The 16,621-nt window shown below is 40.2% G+C and overlaps 1 protein-coding gene across 1 annotated transcript in view; it reads left to right on the top strand.

The window, feature by feature from the left end:
* Positions 1-16,621, top strand: part of LOC122805295 (solute carrier family 22 member 6-B-like) — a 183,451-nt gene that overhangs the window by 21,836 nt on the left and 144,994 nt on the right. The window contains exon 3 of the mRNA XM_044075383.1: positions 4,670-4,824. Within this exon, the coding sequence (XP_043931318.1) occupies positions 4,670-4,824 (155 nt within the window). The remainder of the gene's footprint in view (positions 1-4,669; positions 4,825-16,621) is intronic.

Here is a 16,621-nt window from a genome sequence, read left to right as displayed (position 1 = left end):
TAACATCTATATCATCAACTGGGGTAGCACTCTGCTAGCTTTGCAGTACTGAGTCATTGCAGTATTTCATTAAAGCACTGTCACTAGTTACCCTGGCTATTAGCAAACTATTTTTTATCATCTTTTTGCCCATAGTTACTTTAATTAGAGATAGAGTTAGCTTCTTTTTTTATAGTCACTAATTTTTAGTTAAGACGTATGTTACTTTTGATCATGAGACCATTACTTTTCTCTCATACACTTCCATGGTAGTTTTTGCCATAAATTTTTGCAGAATTTAAATCTGTGATAGTTTCAAGCAAATGATTAAGCTTTGTATTTTAAGTTTTTGCTTTCACTCTTAGCAAGATTTTTTCACAGCATTTCAAGCTTATTTACTCTATTAAAATAACTTTCTAATATATATATTATGACTCTCTCAAGTTGATTTTTATATAACATAGTTAAAATAAATATATAAAGATGGCCTTCATCAGTGTTTGCACACATTCACACTCTCAACATGTGTAGAGCATACCATTACATTGTTCCTCACATGTCCAGTATGTATCCCTTTTAATAATGCCAATGTCCTTCAGTCTAGCATGACTATTATAGTGTCTCTGCAGTATTCTCCATAGCCAGGACGTCAGAGAACTTGTGTTTGCAATTGCTATCTCATCCTGACAGCTTCTATCTATTTCTCTAGAATTAGATTAAAACTTTATCTTTGATTCATTTTACCATGGACTTAGCCTATATACTGCATCTTATGCCATAATATATTTTCAAATCATTCCCCCCTCCCTTACCCCTTTAGTGCATTTGGGGTACCATTTTTGGATCACAGTCCTTTGATCATGGTACATTTCCTATCCCATCTGTTTTGCTCTGTAAACTGTGCATTAATTATATTGTCTAGCTGCTCTAAAATTCACAAACTTCCTCCTTTCACTCTGAAATATACGTTTGATCAATACCTGTAGTCTACTGTATTTTTCTATTTTTCCATATCTCTTAGGTTCATAGGTAAGTACTAGGCTAACAGTGCTGGAGCCAGTGCAAGCCTAGCCCAATAGTGTTCCCAGTCATCTGGCTTACCAGACATTAGTTCCCTGTGTCCCTATCTAGCAATGCAATTGAAATGATCCCTGGGGTGAATTTCCTATTTCCCATCCACTCATCAAGATTTCTCTTTAAGAAGGCCAGTGAGGTACTCTGCTTGATGTGAATGGGGAGTTTATTCCAGAGTATTGGAAGTCTCTGGGTTAGGAACCTATCCCTCTAGCAGGTTCTGTTTAATGTGATGATAAGGTTGAGGTCTTTGGAGCAAGTAGCATAGAGGGATTGGGATTTTTTCAGATGAAGTACGTCTAGCAAAACTGGGTTAGACATGGCTCTGTATGTCAAGCAGAGATCGCCTCTAAGTAGGAGATATGAGACGGAGTAAAGTTTACATGTTTTAAGTCTATCTGCATAAGGCACGTGTTTGAGTCCTAAGATCCTCTTAGTGAGGTACTTCTGTGGCCTTTCCAGTTGTTGGAGTTGTCTAGTGAGGTACATGCCAAATGGGGCATTGTACTCTATAATGGGTCTGATAAGGGATGAGAAGAGAGCGATAATGACTTTTTTTTTTCCTGGATGAGAAACCTTTTGTGATAAGATGTGCCACGTAGAAGGACTTCCTAACTACAGTGGCAACGTGGTTGTCGAAGGAGAGGTTGCTATCTACCCATGTCCCTAGATCCCTTATAACACCTTCAGAGTTAAGTGGGTTCCCTTCGATATGGTAGTTTGTGGGCACCATGTTTTTCTGGAAGGGAATGATAATGCATTTTTTGGCGTTGAGCCAAAGCCATGGTTTTGGCACCAGTCATTGGTCTCCATTAGGCCTTTTTGTAGGATGTCCACATCAGCTTGAAAATCAATAGTAGCTCCCAGTTTGCAGTCATCTGTGAATTTGGTTAATCAGAGTCCCTTGGTGTTAGCTTGAACTTCAGAGAAGTAGATACCTAACAGAAGAGGACCGAGAACCGATCCTTGTGGGACTCCACTTGTAACTCCCCGGTAGTCATATTTATAGTCAGCTACTTTCATCGTTTGGGTTCTGTCAGTGAACCAGTTGGCAAGTTATGTAGTGATGTAAGGGTTAATGCCCAAATTTGTGAGCCTATCAATGATTCCAGAGTGTTGGATGGTGTCAAAGGCTTTGGCTAGATTGAGGTAGGCTGTGTGAACAGCCTTGCCTTCATCCACTGCTCTGGTGACAGCGTTGAAGAAGTCTATCAGATTGAGCAGACATGATCTGCCTTTCACAAACTCAAACTGCATGGGATCCAGGGTTTGAAGGTTCCCTATATCCTTATTTATAAGATCTGTAATAATACATCCCATAGCCTTAAAGATCAGGCTCGTCAAGCTGATGGGGCGGTAGTTCCCAGGGTCAGTAGTCGCACCCCCTTTGTGGAGTGGGATGACTGTAGCAGTATGCCATTCAGTGGGAACAAAGCCAGAACTGAGGCTGTAGTTGAACAGGGCACTCAGGTGTGGTGCCAATTCTTTTTGTAAATCTTGTAGGACACAACCTGGTATATTATCTGGTCCCATGGAAGCTGTATTCTTAGCTTTGGTCAGCGCGGTTTCTACTTGTGCAGTCGTGATAATAGGGATTTGGTATTCCTCAGGTATGTGAATGGGCCCTTTGAGGGGTGAAGGGGAGTAAAGTTTGCACTAAACCTGTCGGCCGAGATATTGGCAATATCAGTTGGTTCAGTATAAGTGGTGCCATTGTGCTGTAGCTCCGAGCAAATCTGCGTATTATTATGCAGATTCTTGACATAACTAAAGAAAGCCTTGTGGTTGTCCTTAGTATCTGTAGCAATTTTGCTTTTGTAACTAGCTTTTGTGGATTTGATGAGGGATCTCAGTTTTTTACTGAGATTTCCAAGGGAATTTTTCCAGTCATCGAACTTTGCCCTTTTCTGCAACAGTTTTTTCCTTCTGTTGTAGAGTTTGTTAATGGCAGGGGTCCACCAGAGTAGCTTCCTTTTTTCAGAGGAGAACATGTTGGTTCTGTTTGGTATGGCCCTATCTGTGAAATTGTGTAAGTGTTCATACAGTGCCTTGGTGTATGATTCAGCAGCCATACCCCCATTCCTCATTTCTATGGATGATGTGAAGCTTGCCACTTCTGTCCTTAGAAGCTCAAAATTAGCTATGGAGAAGTTTTTCACTGTGGTTTCCTTTTTCGGGGGAGGGGGTGGCATTTGGATATCAATGGTGATTAACTTGTGGTCGGATCTAAACAGGGAGGGGTATATCACAGGAGTTTAGCAGTGGTCCCCCATGTTTGTAATGACTAGGTCAAGAATGTTATTTCCCCTAGTGGGGAGTGAGAATGAGATGGTTCAAGGCATTGGAGTTGATAAATTCCAGGAAACGTTGGGCAAAATAGTTGTAGCAGGAGTAGTTGTTCCAACTAATGGAGGGGCAGTTAAAGTCCCCAGTATAAGGGTATTAGGCTGGACCTTTATATTTTCCAGAGTGTCCAGGAATGCAGAGTGGGAGTCTTGGGACATTGTGGGGGATCTGTAGCAGGCTGCAACATGGACTGCAGTTTTGTCCACTGATAATTGTACCTGAAGTATTTCTGATGCGTTATGTTTTGCAACAAGTCTGGAGGTGTGTGTATCTTTTATGAAGACAGATACACCTCTGCCTTTGGGGGTTCAGTCATCACATCTCTTAGTACTTTGGTTCAGATTTGGGGGCCAAAAGGTTTGATATGCCTTGTAATCTCGTAGCACAGGGGTACTCTCAGGAGCCTTGAACCGGGTCTCTGTTACTGCACAGATGTCGATGTTCTCCACTCTTAGGTTCATAGGTTCATAGGTTAGTACTAGGCTAACTGCCCTTGTGAGCCATTTTAAGCCTAGCCAATTATCCCTTGTGAGATTCAAACCCTGCACCTTGTGTTTGTAAGGCAAACACCTTAACCATTAGGCCACCCTCCCAACCTTGGTTGTCAATGTCTTCCTCAAGGTTTTCCTCTCCAAGATTTGCTTTGCCACCTAGCTTCTATTGTTAGATAGCTAGTTAGATAGATGGAAAGAAATAAAGAAAGAAAGAAAGAAAGAAAGAAAGAAAGAAAGAAAGAAAGAAAGAAAGAAAGAAATGGCAGCTAGCTGTCTGGCATTTAGCACAGAAGAGTAAGGCTCTGAGCTGCTAATGAGCTGCTTCTTGTAGTCCGTGATACAAGGTATGATTCCTTCTGCCTCCTTTTGTCTACTGTATAAATCTTAGCAAGTCACGTAACCATATAGCTCTCCTGGGATACCTCAAAAAGAGACATATAACCAGTGGGCCATGCATTCTTGTGTCAGCAAATATGATGCATAATGTATCTATCTTGTGTTCCAGGTACATTTCTCCTAATACTACTTTTGTTTCAGTGTAAAGCACAGACATAATATTATATCACATTACAGTGTTTTATTCCAAAAGTGTCTAGATTGAAGGCTAGATGCTTATATTATATTGTTTTATATTTATTATATTTTATATATTATATATTATATAATTAATAGTTTATAATATTATATGCTTATTATATAAATCAGATGACTTCTTTTGCTATCTACTAGATTTTTTTCTTATCTACTTTCTTTAACCTCTTTTTTTTTTAATCCAGATTTGGCAGAAGGACAGTCTTGCTTTGGTCTAACCTTCAGATGGCTGTGGCTGGGACCTGTGCAGCCTATTCTCCATTATTTGCCTTATATTGTGTGTTTCGTTTCCTGACTGGAATGGCCTTGTCAGGTATAATCCTGAATGTCTTCTCCCTTAGTAAGTACTTAAGACACTGACTGCACAGCACCATTTTCAGACCTGATATATAATAGCTGATACAGTGCTGTTTGGATTAATATTGGAAAATGTTTCTTTCACTTTGAAATGCCAATCATTTAGAATGACACTGTGTTATAGTCATGAGCCACCTTGCTTTATTTACTTTTTATAACAATTATAAGTAGCACAAAAGTCACTAATAGCAAAATTTATTTTTTAAATAGTATTATAATATTACTCATTCATTCATTTATTAGATTCATAGGTTCATAGGTAGGTACTAGGCTATCTGCCCGATGGCATTTATAAGCCTAGCTGGAATGTGTTGGCTTTCGCCACCCCCTTAGATTAGTTCCCTGTGCCACTGTCCAGCAGAGCCATTGAAGTGATCCCTTGGGTAAACTTTCTGTTTCCCATCCACTCGTCAAGGTTTCTCTGGAAGAGGGTTAGCAAGGACCTCTGCCTAATGTAGATTGGAATCTTGTTTCAGAGCATGGGAAGACTCTGGAACAGGAATCTATCCCTCCAGCACATCTTATTTATTGTTGTGGTGAGGTTTAGATCCCTGGAGCGTGTGGCTCAAGGGGCTATGGTTTTCTTTAGGTGGAGCATGTCCATCAATTCTGGGTTGAACATGGCCTTGTATGTCAGGCAGAGATCACCTCTGAGTAGGCGGTATGCAACCGAGTACAGCTGGAGTTTCTTCAGTCAAGCTGCATAGGGCATCTCCTTGAGGCCAGTGATCCTCTTGGTGAGGTACTTCTGTGGTCTTTCCAGTTGTTGCAGGTGTCTTGTAAGGTACATCCCAAATGGGGCATTGTACTCTATGACGCATCTGATGAGTGATGTGTAGAGGGGCCCAATGACCTCTTTTGATCTGGATGCAAACCCTTTTGTGATTAGGTGGGCCACATAGAAGGATTTTCTAACTACTTTGGCAATGTGATTATCAAAGGAGAAGTTATTATCTACTTGGGTCCCCAGATCCCTTATTACTTCTTCCGTATTTAGTGGGCCACCACCTATGTGGTAGTTTGTGGGTAGTTTGTTTTTTCCAAAGGGGATGACTATGCACTTTTTGGCATTTAGCTTGAGGCCATGGTTTTTACACCAGGTATCTGTCTCAGTGAGACCCTTTTGGAGGATGTCTGTGTCAGCTGGAGAATCAATTATAGCCCCTAGTTTGCAGTCGTCTGTGAACTTGGTCAGCCATAGTCCTCCTGTGCTTGCCTGTACCTCTGAGAAGTATATGCCAACAGGAGGGGTCCTAAGACTGAGCCCTGGGGAATGCCACTTGTAACCGGTTTAGAGTCAGACCTAGCTCCCGCAACTCTTACCATGTGGGTTCTGTCCACGAGCCAGTTGGCAACCCATCTCATGATGTAGGGGTTTATGTTCAGGCTGGTGAGCTTGTCTATAATACCTGAGTGGGGAATGGTGTCAAAGGCCTTTGTGAGGTGTAGGTAGGCTGTGTGGACCACCTTTCCTTCGTCTATAGCCTTGGTAACTGTCTTAATGAAGTAAACCAGGTTTAGGAGGCATGATCTGCCCTTAACAAAGCTGAACTGGGTAGGGTCCAGTGTTTGGAGGTTTCCAATGTCTCTGTTAATGAGATCCATGATGATGTGCTCCATAGCTTTGCAGACCAAGCTAGCCAGGCTTATAAGGCGATAGTTCCCGGGGTCCATTGTGGCTCCACCTTTGTGGAATGACCATTGCTGTGTGCCACTCTGTGGGCATGTAGCCTGTGGAGAAGCTGAGTTTAAACAGTGTGTTTAGGTGAGGGGTTAGTTCATCTTTGAGCTCATGTAGGACGCAGCCTGGGACACCATCTGGTCCCATTGATGCTGTGTTTTTGGCTTTGGAGAGGGCTGTTTTAACCTGAGTGTCTGTGATTTCAGGGGCACTACATTCTTCTGGTATAGTTATGGGCCCTTTTGGGGGTGAGAGGGGGTTGAAGTTTGCACTGAACCTGTCTGCCAGGATGTTGGCTATATCAGCCGGTTCAGTGTATTTTGTGCCATTCTGCACTAACTCCGAGCAGATCTGAGACTTGCCATTTAGATTCTTGACATAGCTAAAGAATGCCTTGTGGTTATCTTTGGAGTCCATGTCAGTTTTTCTTTCGAAGCTAGCCTTGGATGATTTTATGAGGGAATGTAGTTTCTCACTGATACTGATCAGGGATGTCTTTCTTTCTTGGGATTTTACTCTTTTCTGTACTAGTTTCCTCCTTCTATTATATAGCTTGTTTATGGCAGGGGTCCACCAGACTGGTTTTCTTTTTTTGGAGGACTGAGTCTTGGTTTTGTTTGGGATAGCACGATCCATGCATTCTTGTAGGTGACCATAGAGTGCATTAGTAAAGGATTTTGCAGCTTAGACAGTGTTATCCTTTAGCATGGGGGCTTTTCCCACCTCGGTCTTAAGTAACATAAAGTTTGCTTTTGAAAAGTTTTTCATGGTGGTTTCTTTGACTGGGGGTAGTGGCGGAATGTGGATATCCAGAGTGATTAGTTTATGGTCAGATCTAACCAGCGAGGGATTGACCTCCAGTGCGGAACACCGGTCACCCATATTGGTGATGACCAGGTCCAATATGTTGTCACCTCTGGTGGGGGTGTTGACCAGTTGATCCAATGCTTTTGTCTTTATAAATTCTAGGAAATGTTGGGCAAGGGAGTTTGTACTTGAGTAGTTCTCCCAGTTAATGTTTGGGTAATTGAAATCACCCAATATCAGGGTGTTTGGTAGGACCTTTATGTTTTCCAGTGTTTCCAGGAATGCGGAGTGGGGGTCCTGGGACATGGTGGGTGATCTGTAGCAAGCTATAATTTGAAAAGTAGTTTTGCCCATTGTTAGTTGCACGTGGATGATCTCTGAAGCATTGTGCTGTGCCACTAACCTGGAGGTGTGGGTATCCTTGATGAATATGGATACTCTCCAGCCTTTTGTGTTTCGGTCCTGGTTTTGTGGCCAAAATGTATGGTATGAGTTGTAGCCTGGTAGTGCTGGGATGCTCTCTGGAGCTTTAAACCAGGTTTCTGTTACTGCACATATATCAATTTTCTCCATACTGAGGAGTGTCTCGAGTGCGTGCATTTTGAGGTTTAGACTTCTGGCATTGAGTAGCACTACCCTCAGCTTTTTGTTACGTGTGCTATTTACGGTGGTGGGTTTGTCTTTTGAGCCTTGCCTGAAAAGGCACTATGGGGGTAGCAAGAGCCTTGGCCAGTATTCGAAAGCCTAAGGATGACAGGTGCAAGCCATCTCTAGTGAAGCAGCGTGGCTTGTCGAGCATGTCATCCCAGGCTCACAGACACTGCATCCCCTTTGAATGACACCAGAAGCTTAGCCAATTGTTAAAACTGATAATTTTTTCTCTATACCATGGTATCATTCTTGGTGAGGGCAGGATGCTACTCAGGGTCAGGGTCATACTGGCCTGGGCTACGTGATCAGAGAGCTCCTCCATGTTTCTTTTCATGTAGTCCAGGGAGGTAAGGCCCAGGTCATTCACACCAATATGGACAATGACAGAGTCATATTTGTACTTGTTCTGGAGTGACCTGAGTGCTTGCGTTAAGGGGCGGATCCTGGCACCCGACAGGCAGCTAACAGTAACCTTCTCCTTGTTCAGCCTAGTGAGTGGGATGTCAGTGTGCCTGGCTAAGAGTCACCTATTACTAGTGTGTTGGGTATGTTATTTTTTCCTTAAGGGCTGTGATTGTTACACACTGGTTTTGTGAAGTATGTGTTTCATGGTTTGTGTTGGGGGGGTGGAGGTTGCTTGGTTGTTTGCTTTGGAGGTCTCTGTTGCTCTTGCAGATTTTTATTTAGAGCCTCCGAGTATGTTTTTGTGTATTTATGTGTGTTTTTTGCCGGTGTGGTTTCATAGGTCTATGTGAGACTGGTGGTGTGATACAAGTAATTCCCTTCTCCTCTTGACTGCCTGGCCCAGTCTTGGGTTGAGAGAACTTAGCCTCCAGTTTGGCTGTATAATTGCATCTCTCGCATGTATTAGTGTTTGGTGGAAGAAGGAGAGGGTTGTTTGTGTACATGAGGCAATTGTAACATTGCCTCAAAATGCCCAGATTCACCAGTTGGACCAGAGAGTACACCTGAAATTGCCTTATGGACATGCCTGGATAGGTACAGTGAATTGTTTTACTGATTGGCTGGTAAGGTTGTCCTTCTCTACAGTATGGGGGGGGGGTTCTAATGCTAAGGTTTATTCGTGCTTGTTATGAGTTTTGAGCAAGTGCCAGGATGAGAAGTGAATGGTTTGAGTGCTTAAGTTGAAAGTTTGTCTAGTTCCAAGAGAAAAACTGAAGAGTAGACTTTGTGGAGCCGGGAATAGTTATACCCTAACTAACCGGCGCCCGTGCAAATGCGGGTTTTATAGCATGGAAATAAAAGAGATAGAAATTAGTCCACAATGGCCAATAAACTACTAATTTCTGGGCTGAAACCACTCCTCCAGGGACAGATAGGCTGCTCAAAGCTCCCTCTCTCACAGTGAACAGAGAAACTTCCTTCTATCCAAGTAAGGTATGGGCAAACACAGAAACTTGTAACACAGCCCTGAATTCAGCACTAACCTGAAAACTGGACTATACTAGCTTAGAAAGGTGGGAAAACAAGTATTTTTTTTTTCAGAAAATAAAGCAGATACAATAAAAAAACACTTTAAATGCACAGAAATGGCTATCACACTTGAGTGTGTAGCCTACAACAGTTAAACAGGTAATTTAAACACAAAAACGACTTTGTTAAAATGCAGCCAGTAAAATAAGTGCAATATGTAGCTGAAACAAGCTTTTTAAATCACAGAAACTGTAGAAAATCTGTGTTTTAGGCAGAATTAGCTAAAGGCAGCAAGAAAATGCAGAAATTGATACTTAATCACTCCAAAGTCTCTTTTGTCTCTCTGCTGCTGTAGAACTCTGCAGGGCACCAGGCAGGAGCTTGCTAAGCTGTATACTAGCGCAAAAACCTTGCAAATGCAGGTTTTATAGCAGGGAAATGAAAGAAAGAAATTAGCCCAAAATGGCCAATGAACTACTAATTTCTTGGCTGAAATCACTCCTCCAGGGACAGATAGGCTGCTCAAAGCTCCCTCTCTCACAGTGAACAGAGAAACTTCTTTCTATCCAACTAAGGTATGGGCAAACACAGAAACTTGTAACACAGCCCTGAATTCAGCACTAACCTGAAAACTGGACTATACTAGCTTAGAAAGGTGGGAAAACAAGTTTTTTTTTGTTTTTTGTTTTATTCAGAAAATAAAGCAGATACAATCAAAAACACTTTAAATGCACAAAAATGGCTATCACACTTGAATGTATTTAGTCATTCATTTAATTTCTACAACTTACTTTAACCTGCTCGAGGTCACTGAGGACCTAGAATCTACTAGCCAGCAGTGGACCTAAGGTTTAGAACCATTCCTGGAAGGAATGCAGCTCATAATAGGATTCACATGTACTCTCATAAGCACTCTGCACATACACCTGCAGGCAATTTAGACCATCACCATTTCGAATGTGCTTTCTTAGGAAAGGTAAAAAGGCTACCAGCCTACCTGGTCAACAAAAGATAGATAGATAGATAGATAGATAGATAGATAGATAGATAGATAGATAGATAGATAGATAGATAAAAGCGTATAGTTTATGAAAATGTATATATGACCCCCAGATTCATTAAAGACAAAAATAAATCTGGGACCTGCCATGAATAAAAAATGTAGCTAATAGTACAAAGCTGGTTGCTAAAAATCTGTAGATTAGGTAAATAATTCTAAGAAAATTCTAAATATTAAGTCTGCAACACAAAATTTGCCAATATAATAATAAAAAATAGAAAATAGTAACACGTTCAGAGGTAAGACAAGCAGAAAACAACATATGTTACTATATTTTTAGAAATTTGTGATCTAAATATATGATAGTTAAAAAAAAAATGCTTTAAATTCTGTCTAAAACGGGATATTTGACCAAATACACAAATTTACCTATTTTTTACCTTAAAAGACATCTTATTTAAAGATGGTCCTTACATTTATGTAGCTATGGAATTCAACGTTCAATGTATTCAGTTACAAACTCTAAGCCTGACAGGTCATCAAAGAGTTTGCCACCTATCAAAGCTGGATCATAAGAACAAATACACACCAATATAGCCAAACTCTTTTTGGAACTAGTTTTTAACACTTTTGATCCAAAGCGTGAGTTTATTCCATCAAATACCTGCCCTCTTGTGAAAAGACCTCCTTAAAGATCAAGTGCAAATTTTTTTAACCATTTCTTTTTGTTATAATTATGCATCAATGTGTAAAGTGGGCTTTCTTATCTAAAAGGTGTAAGTTTTAATTTAGTTAATTTAGTAGACCTATATTTTTTTAAGTTTAGAAACTGGTGTTTCTGTTAACTATAAGCTGAGCAACTGTCCAATTACTTCCTGATGTCATGCCATCCAGCCATGCCTTCTGATGATCCATTAGAGGGGGAGAAACAGCTTGTAGTGGGTTGGCATGTGCTCTGTAGTCTTCAGCAGATTTTATTACAAACTAACTAGAATGAAGCACAACCAGTAACTCAGTCAGATAATAAAATGTGAAAGATATAAAGATTCTTAAATATATAGAGCCATACAGTGTAATGAAACAGATGGAAAACTAATAAACCATTGTCTATTAATAGACTGACTGAGCACTTTTAGGGAGAAAACTACAGATGCATGAATTACCTCAGCAACACACCTACTATACAGTGAGTTTGTATGTTATATGGCCAAGAATTATTGCTGGAAAGAAAACATTTCCTTCTATAGAGTTAACCCCAATAGTTGGTACTGACCTATCAATACACATGCTCTTTTGATATACTGCATTGATCCATTTGAAGATGTCTCTTGGTTTGTATCACCTGCAATAAACGTGTTGCTTAAATAAAATAATTTAATATTAATATGATCACATAGTGTATAAAACATGTGACCTATATACCAAATAACAATGACATGTACAAGATAATTCTTCTTTCAGCTTTTTCCCAGTTAGGGGTCACCATAGGGGATCACCTGTCTGCTCATAACTGGCAGTGGAGTTTTTATGGTGTCAAGTTGCAAGCCCAGTGCCCAACCTTCCACAGAAGGCACACACACACACACTCATACCTAGGACCAATTTAGAGTGTCCAGTCCACCTACAGCATGTCTTTGGGATGTGGGAGGAAACAAGAGCACCTGGAGGAGGACATGCAGACTCCGCACAAGCTGAGGATCAAACCGGAGAACCTCTTGCTGTGAGGCAGCAGTGCTAACCACTGCACCACCACAGCTGCTTGATAGGGAAAAGGTAATATATTAACTAAATAAACTAGAGACACCAGATGCAAGGTAAAGGCCGGTAATCAAACAAAATATCCAAATTCAAAAAAATAGGTACCTTTTTAAAGGTTCATCTGTTTGTTACTTGTTAGATCTGATGAAGCAGATGGTAGTAAAAGGCTGTGAAAGTACTTATCTCTGTTTTTATTTGTTTACTGAAGAATTAAACTGATTTTTTATATATATTTGGAAGGTCTGGAAGTTTTTTTGCATCCAACAACAATATATAGTTTTCTGTGCTGTGGCTAGTTATCTATTTTATTTGAATATATTAACTACACCAGAACAAAGTGAAAAAAAGGATATTTTAGATTTGGGTTCTGAAGAATGAATGGCCGAACAATACAGTCAAACCAAGGCCATTTAATAAACACATCTGATTTGTAAGCAAAGTTTATTATACTTACCAAGCAGTGTAACGTACTATGGCTATAACGAAAACTTGGGTCTTTTCACACATCTGTGTTTTCTGTATCACTTGTTTTACTTTATTGTTTTCCTCCAATATAACAAAATAGCATGGTCCACTATGTTGCACATACATATTTAGCCACACATCATTACTTAGCTGTAGCACACTGCTGGTTTACATAATGATAAAACTAATACATATTTCATTAGTTATGATATTTCCTCACTGTGATATACGATACTTCAGCATTGCTATGCGTTTTTCTTAGATCAACCACTCATGCATTCTTAACAAGGACTATGCAGTTATGGTGTTATGGTATTCAATAAGATATGATTATACATTCAATGTATTTGTTGTAACCCATACCTCACAGCATTTCTCTTATGGTTGTTCTGCATTTATTTTCTTACTTTGCTTTGGGCTCCTTTTAAATGAAACTAGTATGACTGACTTTGGGATGAGAGAAACTAGGCTTAAACCCAGAGCACCCAGTCCCCTACTGAATAAACATAATGTTTTACATACTAAAACAGGTATAGTTGGTATGTATGATTCTCAAAACAGTTTGATTAGGGTAGAACAAAACCATGTACTTGCAGTGGAATATCCACAGGAGAAAATAAACATTGCATTAAGAAACTTTCCCTAGTAGTGAAGATATAAGAGTATAACAAAAAGACTCAGCAATTTAGAAAGAACTCAAAGTGATAAACAACATACTAGAAAAGGATTTAAAAAAAATCGAAGAATGCATAAAAAGACTGAATCCTAAGGACAGGGTTCTAAGATGAAATGTAAGAGTTAAAAAGAGAGAGAAAGACAGGGCAACACGAAGAAAATCATAACTGATGTAGGATAAGGAAGGGAGGGAAAGAAGCAGGTAGGAAAATAGGAAAAACATTGGAGAAAGACAATATGAATGTGCAGAGGATAAAGGAACAGGAGGACTGGGAGAAGGGAAGTGGGAGGAGATGGTGATAATTAACCATGCAAAATGAAGAAATAAGAATGAACACAATGACATGCAGATAAGAAGTGTTACTGGATCAGTAAGGATAAAGAGACTCAGATTAAAAAAGGAGTGCACAGCTTAATGTGGGATGACACGACGATGATGGGAAGATTAAGAGACTCAGATTAAAAAAGGAGTGCACAGCTTAATGTGGGATGACACGACAATGATGGGAAGATTAAGAGACTCAGATTAAAAAAGGAGTGCACAGCTTAATGTGGGATGACATGTTGATGATGGGAAGATTAAGAGACTCAGATTAAAAAAGGAGTGCACAGCTTAATGTGGGATGACACGACAATGATGGGAAGATTAAGAGACTCAGATTAAAAAAGGAGTGCACATCTTAATGTGGGATGACATGATGATGATGGGAAGATTAAGAGACTCAGATTAAAAAAGGAGTGCACAGCTTAATGTGGGATGACATGATGATGATGGGAAGATTAAGAGACTCAGATTAAAAGAGGAGTGCACAGTTTAATGTGGGATGACACGACGATGATGGGAAGATTAAGAGACTCAGATTAAAAAAGGAGTGCACAGCTTAATGTGGGATGACATGATGATGATGGGAAGATTAAGAGACTCAGATTAAAAAAGGAGTGCACAGCTTAATGTGGGATGACATGATGATGATGGGAAGATTAAGAGACTCATATTAAAAAGGGAGTGCACAGCTTAATGTGGTATGACATGATGATGATGGGAAGAGTAAGAGACTCAGATTAAAAAAGGAGTGCACAGCTTAATGTGGGATGACATGACGATGATGGGAAGATTAAGAGACTCAGATTAAAAAAGGAGTGCACATCTTAATGTGGGATGACATGATGATGATGGGAAGATTAAGAGACTCAGATTAAAAAAGGAGTGCACAGTTTAATGTGGGATGACACGACGATGATGGGAAGATTAAGAAACTCAGATTAAAAAAAGGAGTGCACAGCTTAATGTGGGATGACACGACGATGATGGGAAGATTAAGAGACTCAGATTAAAAAAGGAGTGCACAGCTTAATGTGGGATGACATGACGATGATGGGAAGATTAAGAGACTCAGATTAAAAAAGGAGTGCACAGCTTAATGTGGGATGACATGTTGATGATGGGAAGATTAAGAGACTCAGATTAAAAAAGGAGTGCACAGCTTAATGTGGGATGACACGACGATGATGGGAAGATTAAGAGACTCAGATTAAAAAAGGAGTGCACAGCTTAATGTGGGATGACACGACGATGATGGGAAGATTACTAGTTCCTACAATACATACAAGATAAGGCATGCTAAAGGTAAAAAGAAATGAGCATCCAGGGTAATTCTAAGGTGGGGGAAGAGCATGACAAATGGATAAAAAGATTAAGAGAAATGAATGCTGTGCATGAGATGTAAGGATCTGTGGTAGTTATATATATATCTTTTTACTCAATAATAGTCTATGTACTGTCATGTTCTTTCTTGTTGAAAGTATCCAGCATAATGCCTTAAAATAATGGGTTATGCTAACTGTGTGGAGAAGTACATGATTAACTTAGTCCAATCCCAGAAGGGGTGGGGCTGGAGAGGTAAGTCTGAAGAGATATCTAACAGAATATAAGATGATAAAACCTCAGGTGAAGCGTGAAGAGAAGGTAAAAGGATGTGCATGCAGTGAGGCTTTAGTCCTAGATAGTAGAGATGTCTGCCTCTCATGGGGGGGGGGGGTTGTATGGCGGCCATAATTAGGGACTCTTGGAGAATGTGTGCATGCAGTGAGGCTTTAGTCCTAGATAGTAGAGATGTCTGCCTCTCATGGGGGGGGGGGGTTGTATGGCAGCCGTAATTAGGGACTCTTGGAGAATGTGTGCATGCAGTGAGGCTTTAGTCCTAGATAGTAGAGATGTCTGCCTCTCATGGGGGGGGGGGGTTGTATGGCGGCCATAATTAGGGACTCTTGGAGAATGTCAGCAGAAAGTTGACTGGAAGAAAAAGAAGGCTATCTGAAGATGAATTTAGGGGATTACCAAATCCTTGTTTGTGGACTTACTAGTGAGCTGCCTGGGTTCAGGAAACAAGAAAAGACAAACCTCAGCCTGATTTAGGCTAGATAAATGAAGCAAGAGAACTGTAAGACCGTGCTTTTTTTCATTAAATAACTTAGCTAAAGCAAAAGCATGTTGTTTTTGTTTCATCTCACTATATAGTGCAGTACCACTGAAGTACAACCTCTAGTGTGTGTTACACACTACTTTGGTGTTTTTTTTTTTTTGGTGGATTTAACTTGGTTTATATATCAAATTGCACGTTTTTGTTCCTACTTTGCACCCAGGAAGTGTAGAAACATTTGATGCAGATTTCCCCACCTAAAAAGTAAGATTGTATGAATGATGCTTTCCCATTTGATAATGAGATTTGTGAAATTTGTGCAGGTTATGGCCCAAGACAGTATAAATATGAGTCAGTGAATGAAGGTCCTTCAAAGAACAAGAGTATCAGAAAGTACTTGGTCAACCTCCAGGAACAGATACAAATGATAGCATTTGTAGTGACCATGCCATAAACTTCCCAGTATGAGGAGACTCAATAAGGATGATACCATTCAGGTGTATCTCATTACTACAGAGGGGCTTGCTACACAGGAGAATCGGCCTCAGGCTGATTGAGCCAATATCGTGTCTTCCCAAATGACAGGAGAAGCACTCAATGCATACATGGGCATGGAATGTACATAACCTTTAGACTATAACAAACTAAAACATGAGCTGCCAGCTAGGGCAGAAACGTACCTTAAAACATTTCTTAACTGGATGTACAATACCAGTAAAATAGTATAAGCTCAAATGTCTGATCTAAAACATGTGATGGCTAGAACTGTAAGTACACAGCAAAAGCAAAATGATAGATATCTTAGCTGCCGGAAAATTCAAATGGCACTCCCAAGTAATCTATGCACATAAACTTTTCAGAGTGACTTACTGAGTACCGGAAAGTGGGT

The sequence above is a fragment of the Protopterus annectens genome, chromosome 6.part1, assembly GCF_019279795.1.
Source record: "Protopterus annectens isolate FY-2018-M chromosome 6.part1, PAN1.0, whole genome shotgun sequence".
Classification (NCBI taxonomy): Eukaryota; Metazoa; Chordata; order Ceratodontiformes; family Protopteridae; genus Protopterus; species Protopterus annectens.
This window is presented reverse-complemented; position numbering and strand designations above follow the sequence as displayed.